At 39.7% G+C, this 20,131-nt stretch overlaps 1 protein-coding gene across 1 annotated transcript in view; it reads left to right on the top strand.

Moving 5' to 3' along the window:
- NDRG1 (N-myc downstream regulated 1) overlaps positions 1 to 17,106 on the top strand; it is a 77,272-nt gene extending 60,166 nt beyond the window's left edge. Inside the window, exons 13-16 of the mRNA XM_051971122.1 lie at positions 2,993 to 3,040; positions 5,164 to 5,199; positions 7,204 to 7,255; positions 14,776 to 17,106. Coding sequence (XP_051827082.1) covers positions 2,993 to 3,040; positions 5,164 to 5,199; positions 7,204 to 7,255; positions 14,776 to 15,008 — 369 coding nt within the window. The 3' untranslated portion in view covers positions 15,009 to 17,106. The remainder of the gene's footprint in view (positions 1 to 2,992; positions 3,041 to 5,163; positions 5,200 to 7,203; positions 7,256 to 14,775) is intronic.
- Positions 17,107 to 20,131: the final 3,025 nt, after the last annotated feature.

Genomic DNA, 20,131 nt, shown 5'->3' with positions numbered 1-20,131 from the left:
TTGGAGAGAGGTGTTGTGTAGAAGAGGGAGTAGACTTCATTCCTGAGGGCAAAATAGAATATTGGATGGAATTTGAAACATATTTTATTGATGCTTTTTTTTCCCTAAGAGAAAAATCATTCTTGTCACTTTCTCTTGACAATTTACTCCCCTTTTCCTTGAAAAACCTTTATTCTCTTCCTTGTAACAAAGAGATTAAGTTAAAAACAAATCAATACTTTGTCTGTGAATATACTTCATTGTACTCTTGTAATCTGCCAAGAAGCAGCAAACAGGCTTGCTTAGTCTCTGAAATCACCCTAGATCATTTCTTTGAGGTCTTTTAATCTTGTTTTCCTTTACATAATTGTGGTCATAATGTAAATTGTTCTCCTGTTCTGTTTACTTTGCTCTGCATTGTAGGTGGAAGTTTCAGGTAGGCAGATTTGGACTCAGCTTGAAGAAATACTTTCTAATGATTGGAACGGTCCCAAATAAAATTGGCTGGCTTTGGGAGGGAGAGAGTTCTTTAAGTAGGGACTGGCTGGGTAGCCAACTGTTAGAGAAGGTGTAGAAGAGAAAATATATTTGTCCCTGGTTCTTTACAACTCTTGAAATTCTGTGAATAACACACACAACTCACTATTGCTTACAAAAAGCAAAAAAGTCCCTCTTTTTCCTTTTCTAATAAAGGACTAGAATTCTAAAGACTATCTTTTCCCCTGGCTTTTTTGCAAGGTCATAGGCTTTAAAGTTGGAGAAATTCTTTGAGATGACTAAATTCATCTTCCTTATTTTTATAGATTAAAAAATTGCTGCTTAGAGTTAGAATATGAAATAAGGAGAATGCTATTCATGCCCTCGTGAGGAGAGATGGGCCCCATATGAGAAATTCAGTGAGTCAGTCGAAAAGTATTTACAAAGGACCAGGGTGCCAGGGAGTCAACAAGAATTTATTAGTATATACTAATTATATTAGGCACTGTGTGCTAAGTACTAGGGATCCAAAGAAAGGCAAAGGAGAGTTCTTGCCCTCAGGAAACTAACTTTCTAATAGGTAAACAACTATTGCCATAAGATATATACTGGATAAAAAGAGCTCATCAATCCAGGGAGGGTACTAGCCTTCAGGGGCATTGGGATTCTGTAGAAGGTGGGATTTGAAAAAGCATGCAGAAATAAGGAGCATTCCAAATATTGGGTTCAGCCAGGAAGAATGGCTGAGTGACTGGCTCATGGGCTCCCCACCCTTTCTTTGAAGGGGTCCCACTTGTCCTAGTTCTGAGATTCTGGGATTATATGAAGTGGCCAACCTGAGATTTGAATGGGTCTCTGACTTGAAATCTTGGGCTCTTAGCCAGCATTTGATAAATGTTGGTTATCAGAGTTTTGGCCATTCTCTGGGAGAGAGCAGATCTCTCAGGCACCTCTGCCCAGGGTTTTGTCCCAAAGCTCCTACCCAGGATAGAGAAAAAAATCAAGATCCTGAAATCAGCTCCTTCCTTTCACCATCCATCTGGGGCTGCTCATCCGCTTGCCTCAGACGTCCCTCCCATCCTCACCCCACACTGGTCGCCCGGATGACTTCACCTAAATGCCATCAGCCTTAACTCAGAAAACCAGCTGGCATTTTTGTCTGCTGCCCTGTTCAGCAAGGGCAGCCCATCCTCTGGAGGCTTCAGTTGCCTGGCAACAGGCCCGCATCTCCTCTCTCCATGTCTTCCTGGCTGCTTTTCATTGACTTTTTTTTATAAGCATGTTTGCCACTTGGATCTTGGGCCTCCAAGTGGCTTATTGAGCTTTTGGACGGCATGGCCATCTGACTTTGTTGTCAGAGCCGTTTAGGGGGAAACTCAAGGAAGCCATGAGGAATGATGATTGCCCAACAGATGTGTTCAAATGGCTCTACTAGGCTTCTGGGTTGGAAGGAGTAGAGAGGGGAAGAAACCATATTTGAAGAGAAAAATCTAATTGGAGTGTGATCCTTCATGCACCTTATGGTCGAGGAGAGAATTGGAGGTTGTTGATTCTAGAAATCATGTTATTCAAACATGACATAATATAAAAAAGATTGGGGTTGGGGACTGGTATTTACTTATTTATTTTTAAACTATAAACCCATAAGCTATTTGAGAATAAGCTTTTCTTTGTATCCCTTGTGCTCAGTACACAGTAATTGGTTAATAGATGCTTTTAAAAATTATCTAAAAGGTAACATGACCTCAGACTGTGTTAACAAAAAAGATGGTATCTAAAGGAGATGTGATAAATCTTTGAACTTCTCAGATGACCTGAGTGAACTGTGTTGACTTCAGGATCCCCAATTTTAGGAATAATATTGACAAACTGGGTTATATCTAGAGACAGCTACCATCTGGAGGAAAAGGCAAGAAGTAAGTGTCTAGGCAAATCACTTAATGAGGATGTCAGAAGGGAAATAGCTTTTCAGGTGATTCAGAGATTTCTTCCAATTCAGAGAATCTGAAATAGGTAAAGAACTATCCTATAAAAAAAGAAAACAAAAGTAAGGTTGTTTCTGTGTGGTTCCAGAATACAAAACTGAGACTTGGATGCAAGTTAGAGGGAGGCAGATTTTGCTTCAGTGGGTGAAGGAATTTCATGATAAATTAGGGCCAGAACCAGAAGGGGCTGCTTTGGGGAGATAAGTGATTTCTTTAAGCTGTTTATATAGAGAGAGGCTGAATAAAGTTTCTTAAAGGGGCTCTTATAGAAGGGTCTCCAGCTCCAGGTGGAAAGTACAGGTTGGCTTCTATATCCTTTCCAGCTCTTAAGCCTGTTATTTTGCAGAATTTTAGAGATAGAAAAGGCCCTAAAGATAACTCACTTCATTTTATTCATGAAAAGACTGCAACCCAGAGGCAATGGTAATGGTTTGCCCAATATATTTAGAAATGTGAAAATAAGAATTTTTTTTAGCCCTAGCTGTATGGGATCTTTTTGGAAGCAAAGATTGGAAGCAATAGTTTAACAGATCAATTCTTCTTTTGCATAGGTGGAGTGCAATTCTAAACTGGATCCAACTAAGACCACACTCCTAAAGGTAATATGGCAAATGGGTGTGATGGGAGAGGGGAAGTTGGGGTTAAGACCCAGTAAGAAGCATTTATTTATTAAACACTTGTATTGTAATAAAGGAAGACTGCATACAAAAGGGAGCTGATAAAAGTACTGGTAGAGGGCCAGGAAAGCACAGCTAGGTTAAGAATGAAACTTTGTCAGCCAGGGCCTGTCTCCAGTATGGAGGGCATTGGGAAAAACTCACCAGTGGGACAAGGGGGCCAACCTGCTGGACAAATAATGTTTCAGTGCAAAAAGTTCCAGGAACTGGGGATTTTTAGTCACGTTGGTAAAGTCCATAGAGTTAGGTATGGAGTCTGGGTGGGACACAGGTGGGACATGAGAAGGGTACTGAGTTTATTTCTTGGATAAATGCATTTTCTCTTGGGAATCCAAAGGATACTGAGTCCCAAGTTTAGACCAGGCAGTGGTGGGGGGCAATCCCCAATAAATCCACAAGAATTATGCAAAGTACTATACTAGGTGCTGAGAATAGAAAGTTACAAGTCAAAACAATTTTTGAGTCAAGAACGACCTTGTTTTGTGACTTTATTCAGTGTGGTTATTTGCTATTCTAGTACCGGTCACCATTGTGTCTTCTCTTTGAGACATATTCTTCCATAAATTTTCCATAAAAATGCCACTTTATGAAGGCAACTTTGTCCTTCCAAGAACTTAAAATAGCAAATATTTACATAGCACCTACTCTGTGCCTGGCACACTCTGCCAAGTGCTTTACAGTTATTAGCTAGGAAGAATATTCCTGACTCCAGGCCCGATATCTGAGCACTGTGTCACCTATTGCCCAGTAAGAATGTAATACACAGTTTCCCATCCCTTTTATTCTTTTCTGGATATCGCTGTAACACTCAGATCATCCCAGCCTTCGTCTGAATGCATTCCAAGCATATATATCTCTGATGATGGGGCTAACAAATGCTTCCCCACAGCAGCCCTCTGTTGTTTATCTCCATTTTCAGATGAGCTCATTGATGCTCAGAGAGAGTACATGACCTGTTCCCAGCAGTGCAGCAGATTTCAGGGAAGGCTTGCTTTTTATTCAGTGCCCCCTCCATAGAGGGGGGCGGCTGCTGGCCCAGGAAATGAGAGAGACCTTGACTCTCAAGGCCACTGAAGGGCAGACCCGGGCACTGGAGTCCGGCCAAGAGCTCTGCTGTCTGTTTGGGAATGTGTTCCATAATGGATTTTTAAAGCTAGCCTGAAGGGGAGTCCAGTAGGCCAATGGCCTGTGGTTTTATTTTGCTGTTGCTTTATAACAGATGAAACATAATGAATTGATAATAAATAGTCCATTTGACTGGGATTTCGCGTGGATCCCTATTGAGGACAGGGGAATTATTAGAGTCTTCTTTGTTTCTTATTACCTGGGCTTGGGGAGGGGCTAGCAGTTCCATGAGAGGAAGGGTCACCTTTTCCTCCCAAGGAACCTTTGAGTTTGGTCAAGGAGTGGTGGGCTGGGGCCTCCTACACTTTTAAAATATAGCCACTTCCCAAAGATGGTAAAATAAGGAGCTTCCAATTCTGCTCTGCCATTTAGTTACCCGGATTAATCAATAACCACTTACTAAGTATTCACTGAGACACTGTGCTAGGCACTAGGGAAACAGATAAAAAGGAAACTAAACCTACCGTGAAAACATGTTTATTCAGGAAAAAATAGGTTGCATATTTATAATATGCAAAGTGAATGCAAGGTACTTTCCAGAGGGTGGAGGAGAAATCAGTAAAAAAAAAAAAAAAAAAAGGTTTTTTAAGGAAAAAATTTTTGATTTGATTTGAAGACAGAGGTGAAGAAGGGAAAAAGTAAAGGAAGATGGGCTTTGCAAAAGTCCAGAAGTGGGAAATAGAATACTATGTATATAACAAGCGAAGCAAGATTGGTTTTGCTAAACAGACAAATCCATGAAGGGAGAGTAGTGTGGAGATAAGCTCTGTGATATGCTGGGGAGCCACCTGACTTAAAAAAGCCAGGAAATTCTTTGATGGTCCTCATTGTCTGAAAAATTGAGCAAGTGTAACTACATGATTACGTGTGTAATATTTCCATGCTGTTTCCCCTCGTAACATGAATTTGCTTCCTTCTAGATGGCGGACTGTGGAGGCCTGCCACAAATTTCTCAGGTAATATTTGATTACAGTTGGCATTTCAAAGAGTGCTTACTGCCTGTTAACATTACAAAACTGGGAAGTGGGGTTTTACTGCTCTCGGCATTCAAGAGGAGGACAAAAGTTCAGCTGTAGCTTTAGGAAATCACCAGGCTCTTCTCCACAGAATAGTTTTGCAACAACAGTTCTGCCCATGTTTTCCCTTTTTCTTCCTAACTGATCCCTACCATCTCATCTTTCATGTTTGTCATCCAACACTTATACGACATATAGTCAGGCTCTAGCCATGATGAATGCTCTCAGCATTTATACCACACACAAGGATTCTCAGGGAGACCTCTTCATTGGCACAAATGCCTTTTTAACTCATTTAATCAATCTGTTTTCCATTAACTCCATCCCCATTCCAACTTTGCTTTCCCCATCTCCTCCTCTTCCCCATTCCCTCCTTCCCAAATCTTTCTCATTTCCTCCTCATTTTCCCCCTTTCTTTTCTTCCCTCTTTTAATTTCTTTCCTTCTCTTTTTCTCTTTCCCCCCATCCCTCTTACTCATTTTCTTTCTACTTATCAGGTGCCTGGAATACCGAAGGCACTTAATGAATGCTTGTTGATTGGATCTTGCTTCCTGTTCTGATGCTCTCATTCTAAAGATGAGGAAACCACCCCATAAAAATTGAGGTCCCTTCTGACCCAGGTTCTTCATTTCTATATTATTAAATAGCTCCATCTCATTATTAGTTTTGGCTTTTTACTTTCCCAAAAACAAAGAACAAAAACCCCTTACCCTAAAACACCTACTCTCAGACTCTTTCATCCTCTCATTTTGGGAGATGGGTAGTACCTAGAAGATGCTTGTCTTGCCAAGCCCCAGGAGGAACAGATGGCCTTGTAAACAGAAACCTGCTTAGGTCTAAGCTGCCAGACATGTTAATACCCGCCAGTTACAAGCTTTGGCACATTTCTAATGCAGCCTGCCCATGAGTGTCTCTGCTGAGGAGTTGACCTTAAGCCTTCACTGGCCTAGGATAACTAGAACTGCTATTTGAAATGGGCAAGAGATCTAATTAAATCTTTTATTACATACCCTAAACCCAGTATTTCTTCACAGCATTTTATTTTATAAGGAACAATTAGTTGTGATGTAATTTCCCCAAATAATTGTACTGATGTTTTGGAGGCAGTGAAGGCTTCCAAAGGTGGGATGCAGGGGAATCACATTTCCCCCATTCTTTGAAATCCCTATGCTGAAATATTTAGAGTAACTGGGGGAAAGGGTCCCCAGAGAGCTGTCAAACAGAGCTGGAAGATCCGTTAGGGATCATCCAATCTATCCTGCTAGGAGAGAGAGAAGAATAGATTATATGTCAATCTATCTAGTTGGAAAAACTCAGAAACAGAAGAGGGAAAATAATTTCAACCAAAGTCACAAAGCCAGTACCATAGATCATCTAGTATTGTAGATTTTAGATCTTAAAGAGGGAACCTTAGAGGCAGTTAGCTAAGACTAAGGCTGAGATTGTCTATATACATGGTTTGTCCAACTAGTCTGTGACTCAGACAGCATTTGAACACAGGACTTTCTAAATCCAGGTCCCTTGCCCTGTTCACAATGCCTGGCTGCTTCTCAGAGTTTTGGAGTTTGCTGCTTTTCCCAGGCCATCCAAACCCTCATGAATAGACTTTTCAGGGTATATGACACATAACCTTCTGTAGCTCTCACTCCTGGGATGGAGATCAGAGTTTTCAGGAAAGTAAGACCCCATTCCTCTCATTTTCCCCACTTTTATATTCTATGTCGCCAGGTCCCAAGAACCTTGAGTTTGGGTCCAGATCCATTCCCTTCATTTCCCCCCACTTTTATATTTTATATTACCAAGTCCCAAGAACCTTGACTTGATTCTGATGTCCTGGATCCAGGTTCTAATAGTTCAGCAGAGGCTGAGGGAGCTCAGGGCTCTGGCTTCCAGGTTGGACAAATGACCTGACCAAAGCTTTCCCTATTTCCTCCTCTCTTACAGCCTGCCAAGCTTGCAGAGGCTTTCAAGTACTTTGTCCAGGGAATGGGATACAGTAAGTATATGCTCTGTTTTTTCCACAACACAGAAAGAGGGTCTGAATTCAATATTGGGAGGAAGGGGCTGAGTCAGAGCCCAAAAAGGAGAATTTGGCAATGTGGTCAAATGATCAAGGAGGGGGAAAGTCATTTGTGCAAGAGGGTAAGGGGGTGGAGATTCCTGTCCTGTTAAATGCCACATTTATCAAATATTTCTTTGGGCAGGAGTATCCCTGATACAAATCAAAAGACCCTTCCAAAGCCATTATCCACTCATGCTTCCTTCAGAAGTACATTTTAGCAGATTGGGTCATTTCTGGTGCCATGTTACAATAAGACCCCCATTCTACCTGTTAAGATGGTGTAGGGCAGGGCTTCTTACTCATGACCCCTGTTTTATGTGTTTACAGTTATAAAGGAGGTATACAGATCAAACATTTATTGATAATAAATCATAATTTTGCAACTCCCACCCCAATCAGTTACAAGGGACCATGAACCACAATTTTTTTTTTTTTTTTTTTTTTTTTTTTTTTTTTTTATAATAAATTTTATTTTATTTAATAATAACTTCGCATTGACAGAATCCATGCCAGGATAATTTCTACACGACATTATCCCTTGCAGTCACTTATGTTTCGTTTTTTCCCCCTCCCTCCCTCCTCCCCCCCCCAGGATGGCAAGCAGTCCTATATATGCTAAACATGTTGCAGTATATCCTAGATACAATACATATTTGCAGAACCAAACAGTTCTCTTGTTGCACAGGGAGAATTGGATTCAGAAGGTAAAAATAACTCGGGAAGAAAATCAAAAATGCAAATAGTTCACATTCATTTCCCAGTATTCCTTCTTTGGGTGTAGCTGTTTCTGTCCATCATTTCTCCAATGAAACTCAGTTAAGTCTCTTTGTCAGAGAAATCCACTTCCATCAGAATACATCTTCATACAATATCGTTGTCGAAGTGTATAATGATCTCCTTGTTCTGCTCATCTCACTTAGCATCAGTCCATGTAGGTCTCTCCAAGCCTCTCTATATTCATCCTGCTGGTCATTCCTTACAGAGCAATAATATTCCATAACATTCATATACCACAATTTACCCAGCCATTCTCCAATTGATGGGCATCCATTCATTTTCCAGTTTCTAGCCACTACAAACAGGGCTGCTACAAACATTTTGGCACATACAGGTCCCCTTCCCTTTTTTAGTATCTCTTTGGGGTATAAGCCCAATAGAAACACTGTTGGATCAAAGGGTATGCACAGTTTGATAACTTTTTGGGCATAATTCCAGATCGCTCTCCAGAATGGCTGGATTCGTTCACAACTCCACCAACAATGCATCAATGTCCCCGTTTTCCCGCATCCCCTCCAACATTCATCATTGTTTTTTCCTGTCATCTTAGCCAATCTGACAGGAGTGTAGTGATATCTCAGAGTTGTCTTAATTTGCATTTCTCTGATCAATAGTGATTTGGAACACTCTTTCATGTGAGTGGTAATAGTTTCAATTTCTTCATCTGAAAATTGTCTGTTCATATCCTTTGACCATTTATCAATTGGAGAATGGCTTGATTTTTTATAAATTTGAGTCAGTTCTCTATATATTTTGGAAATGAGGCCTTTATCAGAACCTTTAATTGTAAAGATGTTTTCCCAGTTAGTTACTTCCCTACTAATCTTGTTTGCATTCGTTCTGTTTGTACAAAGGCTTTTTAATTTGATATAATCAAAATTTTCTATTTTGTGATTGGTAATGGTCTCTAGTTCATCTTTGGTCACAAATTTCTTTCTCCTCCACAAGTCTGAGAGATAAACTATCCTATGTTCCTCTAATTTATTTATAGTCTCGTTCTTTATGCCTAGGTCATGGACCCATTTTGATCTTATCTTGGTATGTGGTGTTAAGTGTGGGTCATGAACCACAATTTTAAGAAGCTGGGGTGTACGATATTTTGTTTTGACACTAAACAGCCCCCAGATGCTGTGGTCAGCCTGCTTTTTTCCTTCTGTCATTTCAGTGGATATCAGCCATTACTTCTTAGTGCTGTTATCATGCTTGCATGGGCAGAAAAATAGCCCCCTACCCATTAGAACTGTTTGTAACAGACAGTAAGGCTTGAATATTAAGATAAAATCCACTCACCCCTCCTGCAAAATAAGCCACAAGAGTTTTGTTTGTAGCAACTGTTTCAGGTGCTGAGAAGTTTTAAATCCATTGGACAAATTGCGTTACCCTCCTTTTCTCTTAGGGTATCATTTGGTTTCATTCATCCCAACATCCCACCGTGTTTTAGGTGATTTAGGGAGCTAAAAGTAGGTTAAAACAATATGCTAATGCCCATGTGTAAAAATAGACTATCAGTGAGTTACATAGGACTGGCTTAGTCCCTAGGGTCCAGATGGGGCACAATTAAGTGAATAATAACAGCTTACACTTATATAGAGCATATTACAGTTTATAACAGCTCTGTGAGGTATACAGCAGAAATACCATTAACCCCTTTTAACTGATGAAGTCCAGCTGACATTCATACAAGGTTACCCAGTTAATGGGGGCATAGGTAAAATAAGTACTTATTTTTTCCATTAACATGTAAAAATTTTTTAACATTTGATTTTTAAAATGTTAAATTCCAAATTCTCTTCTCTCCTTCCTTCTCCTTCCCCTTCCTTAAGAAGGCAGGCAATCTGATATAGATTAGACTTGGATCACTCACATTTCCATAGCACTTTTTCTGTTTGAGAACAAAGATGGCTCTTCCAACAACCGTATGAGACAGTACAAATACTAACTCTGCTCTTGCAGTTGAGAACGTGACAGGTGAACTTGACTGTGACCTTTAACTCGATTGAACTTTTACTGTGTCCAGTCCTCCAACATAACCCATAGCCATGCATTACCTATTTAATACCTTCTGTCCTATGGCCCTTTATCTGGTGATGTCATAGTGCACAGAACTTAGATCTAGATTCAAGAAAACTCATCTTCCAAATCTCAAATCTGGCTTAAGATACTGGCTAGCTTTGTGACCCTGGGTAAGTCACTTAACCCTGTCTGCCTTACTCCTCTGTATAATGAGCTGGAGAAACTCAGCCAGAGGCAATTGAAATGTTTAAAAAAAAAAAAAAAAAAACCTTAACACTGGCTGACCTCTCCAGAAAGGAAGAATCAGGCTCATAAATTATGTGTTGACTTGGGTTTCTCCTCTTCGGGGCTAAGTGCTTCATACTGACTGCTTGGCTTCAAGCCCTGCCTTTATGAAAATATTTAATTCTTTGGTGTAAGATGCTGGAAAGATTATAAAAGTGCTTTGAAAACTTTTAAGTGTCTTACAGTTAGAATTTCTGATTAGTTGATTCTGTGTTAATAATCACACAGAAGGCCTTAGTTCAACTATTTGATTTTAAAGTCAAATTATAAACAGAAGCAAAATATATGAATTTGTCATACTGTCTTTTGTGCTGAGGCTAAAGTTTGTTCTTCAGCCAGGACAAACACACACATGGCCCAGTTCTCAAATGTGGGCTCATGCCCAAGACAGATGCTGTGATTTCCTGTATTCTCTGTTTAGAACTGTGCCAGTGGTAGCTAGTCACAGGCCACATTCTCTGGAATCTTTTTATGAAAAGGACCCAGAGGTCAACTAGTCCAACCCCCTGCCTTCTCTGAGATGCTACCTCTTTTGAGGTATTTGTTCACTCTCTGATATTTGGACAATTTTTTGACATTTATCAAGGAAGAGAAGAGAACTTATTGACAGGATGGGAGGATCAAAGGAAGATGTGGTTTTTAACAATTTTTTTTCTTTTTTGAATAGAAGATATTTGGGCACTTAGAACAGAGAGCTTTATTATCTCACCTTATATCCAGCCTGTTAAACTGTAGGCTCTTTGAAGGAGAAGACTACATGGAAGCCATCTTTGGACATTTCACATAGCTTTAGGAAAGCTTCCAAAGTTATTTAACTAGGCTCCTGTCTCATGTCTCAAGAAAACCCAAAGGCCAGAAAAGCAGTGATTTGTCTTCAAAGTTATACAGAGCTCTAAATGGCAGAGCTGGGATTACAACCCATATCCACCTGACTCCATGTCCAGCAGTTTTGGCTTTGTGCAGCCATTCCCATATGTAGTAGTCAGAGGAGGGAAGGGAAGAAGCATTTATGTAGAGTCCATTGCAAGCCAGACACTCCGCTAAGCCACATAGAGATATTATTCATTTCATCCTTACGACAATCCTGTGAGGTTGCTGCAATTGTTATCTCCTTTTTGCAGTTGAGGAACTGAGGCAGGTAACAGTGAAACGACTTATTCAGGGTCACACAGCTAGTAAGTGTGGATCTTCCTGGCTCATTATACTACCTAACTCACTCTAATAAATATCTAATGAATGAAGGAAGGGATTGAATTTGTATATATTTACTCATGCTCTCATATTATTTTGTATATGTGTGTGAGAGAACATGAGTAAATACATATGTATATGTATATTTACAGTACTCTTGTGTGCCATGTAATATATCTTTATTCACATGTGATTACAGGTGTGTGATTGTATGTGCATGGGTATATGTTTATAATATGTACAGAGCCATGTGCCTCTGATATCCAATGAATGAATGAATTTGAATTTGTATATATCCACTGATACTCTTATTTTGTGTGTGTGAGAATGTGAGTAAATACACGTGTATATTATAACACTCCATATGTACACTATAAACTCTATCTGTACACATGTGATCACACTGTGTGATTGTATATCATGTGTTTATAATATATATGTAGATACATGTTCCTCTAATAAATATCTAATGAATGAATGAATTTAAATTTATATACATTCACTCATGCTTCCATTATTTTACATGTGTGTGATAGCATGAGGAAACATACATGTGTTTGTATGTATAACAATGCATCTATGCACTACATAATGTATCTGTACATACATGATTACATGTGTATGATTGTCTAGACATGTGTATGTATACAGGTGCCCCAAAAGTCTTAGTACAGTTTTAAGATTTAAGTGTTATAACTTTAAAGCAACACCAAGATTTTGGGGAGTGCCTTGTATATAATAGCTGTTGTCTATATAGTGTTTTAAAGTTTGTGGGATACTTCCATAACTAATAGCCCATACTATTTGAAGGCACTAAGATTTGGGGGTGCCTTTTGAGCTAAGTAACACTTACTGGCAAATGAGGTAACCAGAGAGACCCACCGACCCTCTCACATTTGTTTAACTTGCAGTGTGTGAATCAGGGCAGATTTGTCTTGGAGCTGGAACTGAGTGTAGGCTTTCCTTCTCTTCTTCCCTCTCTCCCACCAAAAAAAGTATGCTCTTGGTTGAGGAAAAATAGGGAAAGCTGAGTCAGGCACTTATTTTCCTCACAAAGCAGCTGTGTTTTTTCTTAGGAGTCAGGTTGCTTATTAAGAATGGAGAAAATGAAAAAGCAGGATTCTTGGACCCTACTTATTCTCACTTGTTTGTTTGATTTTAAAGGGAGGGAAGATGTCATGGGGACAGAGCACAAATTTGTCTGGTATTCACATAAGTAAGATAGTATGTGTCCCTATTATGCAATAGAGACAGTGCCATCAAATGCCTGTAAATCAGATTAATTGTATGTTTATTTCTTCCGCAAACACTGCATACTATGTATCCAGGCTATTTGACTATTAATCACTTTGAAGTACTTAGTGGTAGGATGGGGAAGGTGCAAGAAAGGTTTGGGTTAAGAGTCTACTATGTATCATTGCAGATAGAAAGGGATCTCACCATCTAAAGGAGAAGACATGTAAACAAATATCTACAGACAAGTTATGTACAGGGTAATTTAACAGAGAAAAGTATCAGTAAAGGGTTCCTGTAGAAAGTGAAATCTTAACTGGAAGAAAGGAAGTGAGGAGGAAAAGCATTCCAAGCATGAGATAACCAGAGCCAGGAAATAAAGTGTCTTGTTTGGGGAATTGCAAAGAGACTATCACTTAATCTGAAGGGTATATGAAAGAGGATAAGCTGAAAAATGACAGGAAAAATTGGGGGAAGTGTGGGGGTGTTTGAACACCAAATAGGATTTTATATTTGATCCTGGAAGCAATAAGGAGTCACTGGAGTTTATTGAGGAGGGAGATGATGTGATTGGACTTGTTCTTTAGGAAAAGTCATTTAATGGCTGAATGGAATGATTAGAATGGACAGAGACTTGGCAGGTAGACCAGCAGGCTGTTGTCCAAGCATGAGGTGATAAGGTCTGTATTTGAATGGAAGCTGTGTCAAAGAAGAGAAAATGTGGGTGAGAGATATCACAGAAACAAAATCAATAGGCCTTGGCTACCGATTGGATTTGGGAAGGTGAGAGAGTGAGTGAGGAGGTGAGGATGACCCCTGTGTTTTGAGTCTGGGGATCTGGGAGCTTTGTGTTACCTTTGACTGGGATTAATCTAAAATGTGTACCCATTTAAGATGGCCAATAGATAGCTGGAGATGAGTGGTGAAATGAGAAATGGATTAGGAGATAGAGAGGTGATAATTAAATCCATAGAAGCTAATGGGATCACCAGTTTTTAGGAACCATCCTTTCAGAAAAGCATTGTTAAGTTGGGAGAATGTTGAGGATGATGGAAAGGGCATTGTGGGGAGAGAGGGGCCCATATTCTGAATTCAATGGAAAAAACTATATGTTTAGGTTGGGGGGAAAAAATAATTCAGGATAGTCCGATAGTTTTGTTCAGAGGTGTTCTGTTAGGGAGGTGGGATTAGTCTTGTTTTATTTAACAAAATCAAAAATAGGGGGTGGAAGCATTATTGAAAAAAACATACTAACCTTTAGAATTGTCCAAGAGTAGAATAATCTGTCTAAAGAGATGTTCAGTTCTTTTCCTTAGAGCAGGCGCTGAACATCTGGTGTTTTGTCATGGAGAGTCATTTCAGGATGGTGCTCACCTGCAGGATGTCCCTTCCAACTTTCAGATTTTGTGATTCTGGGTCCCTAGGAGCTTTATTTAGGGGATTTAACAATATGGAATTCTTCTTCTTCTTCTTCTTCTTCTTCTTTTTTTTTTTTTTTTTAATGACCTAGCACCTCAGAACACAGAATGTTAGAAGTGAATTCTATAAAATGGAGTGAGTTTAGAGTAGGTGGATTAGGCTGACTCCCAGAGAGATTTAACCAGTAGTTGTGAATAATAAGGAAGTTATTTAGCTTTCAGGTTTCTCATCTGTAAAATGAAGGTCTTGAGGTTCTTTTGAGTTCTTGGTCTATAGTTTTAATATTCTTTATGATGTGATAGTTTTTTACCCCTGATTGGCTGAAAGAAAAGGTGACTACAAAACTGGGGGTTAGGAGGTGGTTGAAAGATCTGGGTTCTGGCTCTGTAACTATCCCTGTCACCTTGGGCAGGTAATTTCTCTTGTTCTGTCCCTCTGGTGCTTTGTTTACAAGATGGAACATTGGGCTGGAGGGACTCGGGTCCCTTTCCTCATGACTCTTCCATGATGGTCTCCATCCCTTAATCTCTTCTCAGTGCCTTCTGCCAGCATGACTCGCCTCATGAGGTCCCGCACAGCCTCTGGCTCCAGCGTCGCCTCCTTGGAAGGCAATCGCAGCCGCTCCCACACCAGCGAGGGGACCCGGAGCCGCTCCCACACCAGCGAGGGGACCCGCAGCCGCTCCCACACAGACACCCGCCTCGAGATCACTCCCAACTCCGGGACCACCGGGGACAGTGGGCTCAAGTCCATGGAAGTCTCCTGTTAGGCAAGGACCCTCTTGGAGCCCAGTAGCTTCCTCCTGGCTCTGATTTGAACTCTGTTTTAAGTAGCTGCCTCCTTTCCCTCCTCCCCTAGCCCCACATCCCACCCCTCCTATATCACACTGCACATAACTTGGTATTAATCCAAAGCTTATTTTTTAAGAGTGAGCTCTGGTGAGAACAAAATGAAGCGGATTGAGGGAGAGTCGTTTCGATGTTAGGGGGTGGTTGTAATGTGGAAAGAAATGGGGACCAATCTTACGCAGGCATCCAGAGATGGGTCTCTTGATTAAATTGTTCACAAAATTCTGGTTGCTGCTGTCTTCTCACTCACATCAAGCTTGAAAGAGGCATTTTGCCGCGCCCCGCCCACCTCCCCCCCAAAAAAAAAGAGAAGAGAAGAGAAAAACTTATGTTTAAAAAACAAACCTTCAGGCTGTGGAAGAAAAGTGTCATAGACTTTTGGTCAATGGTACAGCCAATCTACTAACTGTTTCTTTGCAGGAAAAGGGAAAACTGACCCAGTGTAATACAGGCAACACTATTTGGATGTAAGGAGGGAGAGTCCAGTGCATTGTGGATAGCTTTTTTTTTTTTTTTAAATGAGGGAAACTGGTAAAGCTCACATTTATGCTGGTGGGTTTTGGGGGGAATTTTTTGCAAACTCAAACTATCATAATTGTAGATACTTTAAAATTGTGCATTTATACACCTTTTAATTTTGAAGCATAAAAACCCATTTTCTTCTCAACTATTAAATTAGCCAATGTAAACATGAGGCTTTAAACACAATGAAAGTCATTGATGGATTGATGGACTTCTGGTATTTCATGTTGGTAAGATTTTCAGCCTTGCTGCACCTCTCCTTAAAATGTGGTGAGAAACCTTCCTTCTTTTTTTTTGGATTCCCACCTTATTTAAAAGGAATTTTCATTCCTTGGGGATTTCAGTTTTGTGGCATAGGCTGAAAATTCTGTTTCTCTCTTCCCTGGTCCTCAAATTTCCTTATGTATGAAATAGTGATTTTTAAGGCTCCAACTCTGATGCTCATTGTTTTAATGTCCCATGCTTCTAAACTCCTTCCATCTTGAACAGTCTGTTTTATGTTCTAAGACATTTTCTAGCACTACTTGATAGTGCTAGAGCTATCTGTAGCTTTCTGCTCTAAAGATCCTTTAAGTTTGAAAAATCATTGATTCTACATTTATATGAATAACGGGGAAGAGAGTTGCAATAGTATGCAGTTTCTCTGGGGCTTAGAGGCCTGCTATCTAACCATACCTAAAAGATGGGGTACAGAGCAGGGTTGGATTTTTCACATTGAACAGAAAGCAGCTCTTTGCAATTCCTTAAAGGAGCATTGTATTGGCTAAAGAAAGGCACAACCCCATCCCTCCCCCTTTCCTTTCTCACCCCCCCCAAAAGAAATTAACACTCTGGAATCTTGTGTCCTGAAATGAATTTGCCTCATAATTCTGTTGTAAAGAATAAGTCTTAGAATGATGGCATGACCTTTAAGAAAGATAGCTGTGAATTTTGACTTTGGCATAATGTTGTTACTTGTTAAGAACCTTTTCCTAAAAAAAGGATTTTTTGGTCAAGTGATGAATGGAGAGAACACTTGGTGAAGGTGGTTGGGAGTGGTGATGATGGAATCTGGCAAGATGTAAGAATTCTGGAATTCCTGCATTGTTTAGTTAACTCCCCTCTACCTTTTTGGAGAAAGCATTGTCTGTCAAACAAAGCAACCAATTGTGGTGATTTTTCATGGACTGCTGGCTTTTGGACCCATGCTCTAGCTAATTAAAGAATTTTCCTATTGGAAGGATGTTAATTGCTAATCAGCCTTTGGAACCTGGTAATACCAGCTTCAGAGTTGGTAGAAAGTATATTTTTGGGGAGGATGACTGGCCTGGAGTTATGTTAATTGACTTGCTGGAAGTCTCCATCTTTGGGGGTTTCTCGGGAGCTTTGTTCCAGAAGTTGGTGAGAGAGGCAGAAGTGGCTAAAAGCCAGGGACAGTGTGGTGTCAAGTCTTGCCAAAAAGGTTTCTTAATGAGATATTTGTATTTATTTCCAGACCAATAAATTTGTAACTTTGCAGTTCTTTGTGTCTTTATCTTTGTCTTGTACATCGGCCCTTTTTGTGGGGTAAACAGACCACAAGAATTCCATATTTTATAATTGACAAGTTTACTGGCAATCTACATACTTTCTCTTTTTGATCCACAAAATACCTTTTTTTTGACTTGAAAAATGGGTCTTAGAAGTCTTCCATTAAGCTCCAGATCATTCATGTTCTTGCATGAAGTTAGACATAAGGTTTAAAATGTAAATAGCTCTTGAGAATAGAAAGACTTTGGACTCTGACTTGTACATACAAGTGTATATGGCTACTTTAGTTGTTAGTTGAGGCAATACCCTTTTCTGAAAGTAAAATTTGTAGCCATACACGTTTATAAATATATGCTGGTATATACACACACATACATGACAACTACATAGATAAGAATTTGCATATAAAACTGGAACAATTTATATTACAGATTGAAAAACAGCAAATGAAATCCAGATTAATAATAAATCAATTGGAGAGGTGAGTGGTTTATTGTAGAATCAATGTTATTAGATTAGAATCAATTTGTTAAAATTAATGGGGAAAAACTAGAACTCTAGATAGTTGAAAAGATAACCATGGAAAATGGGCATAAAGAATCTGATTTAGGGCTCCAAAAGAATTTTGTTCACTCCCTTTTTTCAGGGGTGGCCATATGTGGAAAATAAGGCATTCTTTCATTATTTATAAATCTCCTACATATGAATTGGGAGGGTACCTGCTACAATGTGTGACACACAGTTCAGCCTCTGCTTACGTCCCTCAAACGATACAAAGCTCCTTGCTACTTGCAGCCATTATTCTCCTTGGCCACATTTCTAGAGCTCAGCTTCATACCAAGCCAAAATTTGTCTCCCTGTGCATTTCCCCACATTGTTCATGTTTTGGATTCTGAGAACCAGCAGATTGTCTTAAGTTTTCATCTTTGGTGCCTTTTATGTCTAAAGGGTCTAGGACACAAAAAAATCAGGAATATCTGTTAGAAAGTATCAGGATCTAATGATAGACCAGACTCAAATGTAAATCTTGGCCATAGAGGGAAGGGCTATGGAAGAAGTGGAAATAATATTTACAGGGGACTGTAAAATTTATAAAAGAGAAACTTAGGAATCCAACTCCCTGAACTTAAAAAGTAAGGAAACAAAATATAGAGTGACAGTGATTCCAAAAGTTCACATTCTGATAACACCATGACTATCAGGTCATCCCATGTATTACAGAGCTGCATTTCAAAGGTATCTTAAAGGTCATTTCACATGCACTGATGAGCATAGATATAGCTCTGGCTATAAAATCTAGAGGGCAGATTCTAGGATAGCAAAAACTAGCAGTCCTAATCTTTTGGAAACTCCCAATTCTTTATACAGAATTATATTCCAATACAGAGGCTGAAGAGAGACCCATTTCACAGAATTCTGTGTTGACTCAGCAGGAAGAAGACCAAGACCTTTCCTCTTAGAATATTGACTCTTAATAGATGCTGACAAAGGGAGTCAGACCAGCTAAAAGGGAAAATGATGGCTGATGCCTTTTTGAAATCATTTTCAATTCTGATTACCCAGCTAAATGAAAAGACTTTAGCAGAATAGAACCTTTATGGAATGTCTATATATGTTACAAATCCCTTCAGTGCCCTTGTGTTACACTATCTGGGAAATATGATTCCTAACCTCATCCCCGTGGAAGATTCTTCATCAGAGATAGTAATACACACAAAACTCTGTTATGAGTTAAAAAAAGGAGGATGGATTAGGAATCACCTGTTTAAGTTGGAGTCCCCTAATCAACTTGGTTAAATTTTAGGATGTGGGCTATTGTTTGAAGGCAATTGGACATATACTAGACCTTGAATGAGTTTGAACCAGCATAAGACCAAGGCTTTGCCCTAGGGCACTGACAGTGTCCTTCAAAATAGGTAGAATAGGGTGGGAGTCAGGGAGAAAGGGTTGAGATTAGGGGTAAGAGTTTAAGACCATCAGGGAAGGCAGGCAGAGATTCTGGCCTGAGGACTGCTATAGTTTGGCCCTGCTCAGCTGCTATGAAAAGAAACCTTGGACTGCCATTCCATTCCATTCTTTGTAAGTGAATGGACAGAATAGGTATCCCTCTGGCCTTGTGCTCATAGCTGATTGTGAAGGTACAGAGCCTTGGAACTCTATAAATCTAGAACAGAGGAGAAGTGGGTTCCAGACCAAACAGGACAGGAGTTTAGAGTGGAGTCCTACTAATAGGATAGGCTGCACTGTGAGCTATCAAGTAACAGTGAGATCCTACAGACTCCTCTACCTACCAGTCTTTTGCCCAGTGTTTGCCAACCTCAGAAAGTTTCTAAATCCACAATTTCTGCCCTTTATTCATTCCCCATCTAGTTCCTGGGAGAAAGTGTGCGCATGGGGAAGGGAGAAAGCAGACTTAACCCTATATATCAGTTTCATTGCCGCTTTGTCTTTGGAATCATCTGTACAGTATTGTTTCAGTGGAATTAGAGACATCCCATTGTGCTTTCAAATCATATAACCCTTAAAAAAATTGCTCTGAGGCTGGTTGGTAGTGAATGAAAAGGGGAGACCTCCTCTAAAGCAGGAATGAACATTTGAGAGCAGAGATGAAAGATATTACTACTAAAAAAAAATAGTTGCTCATTTTTAGTACCTTTAGTCATAGATGTCTTTTATTTTAAACTTGCTGATCAAACTCTTAGTCACAATATATGTGACCCAAAATATTCAAATAAAAGGACAGTTAAATGCGATATCTGTCATATTTCCACTTACTTCGATTTTTGCCTTTAGAATTGGGTGGTAGAATGATTTGGTGAATAGAGAGATGGCTTCTGAAAAAGGATGACCTGCATCTGACACATAATGGTTGTGTGACTGCGCAAATCGCTTAAATTGTCAGGATTTTAAGAAACTCCCTAAAATGATAAATTACAGACAAGGTGCAGACTTGATAGAGGGTGGTTCATCTGGGAGGAACTATACCACTGAAATTAGAGGATCCCTAAATACC

Source organism: Antechinus flavipes, chromosome 1 (assembly GCF_016432865.1).
Source record: "Antechinus flavipes isolate AdamAnt ecotype Samford, QLD, Australia chromosome 1, AdamAnt_v2, whole genome shotgun sequence".
NCBI lineage: Eukaryota > Metazoa > Chordata > Mammalia > Dasyuromorphia > Dasyuridae > Antechinus > Antechinus flavipes.
Note: the sequence above shows the minus strand (reverse complement) of the source record. Positions and strands in the feature narration are given on the sequence as shown.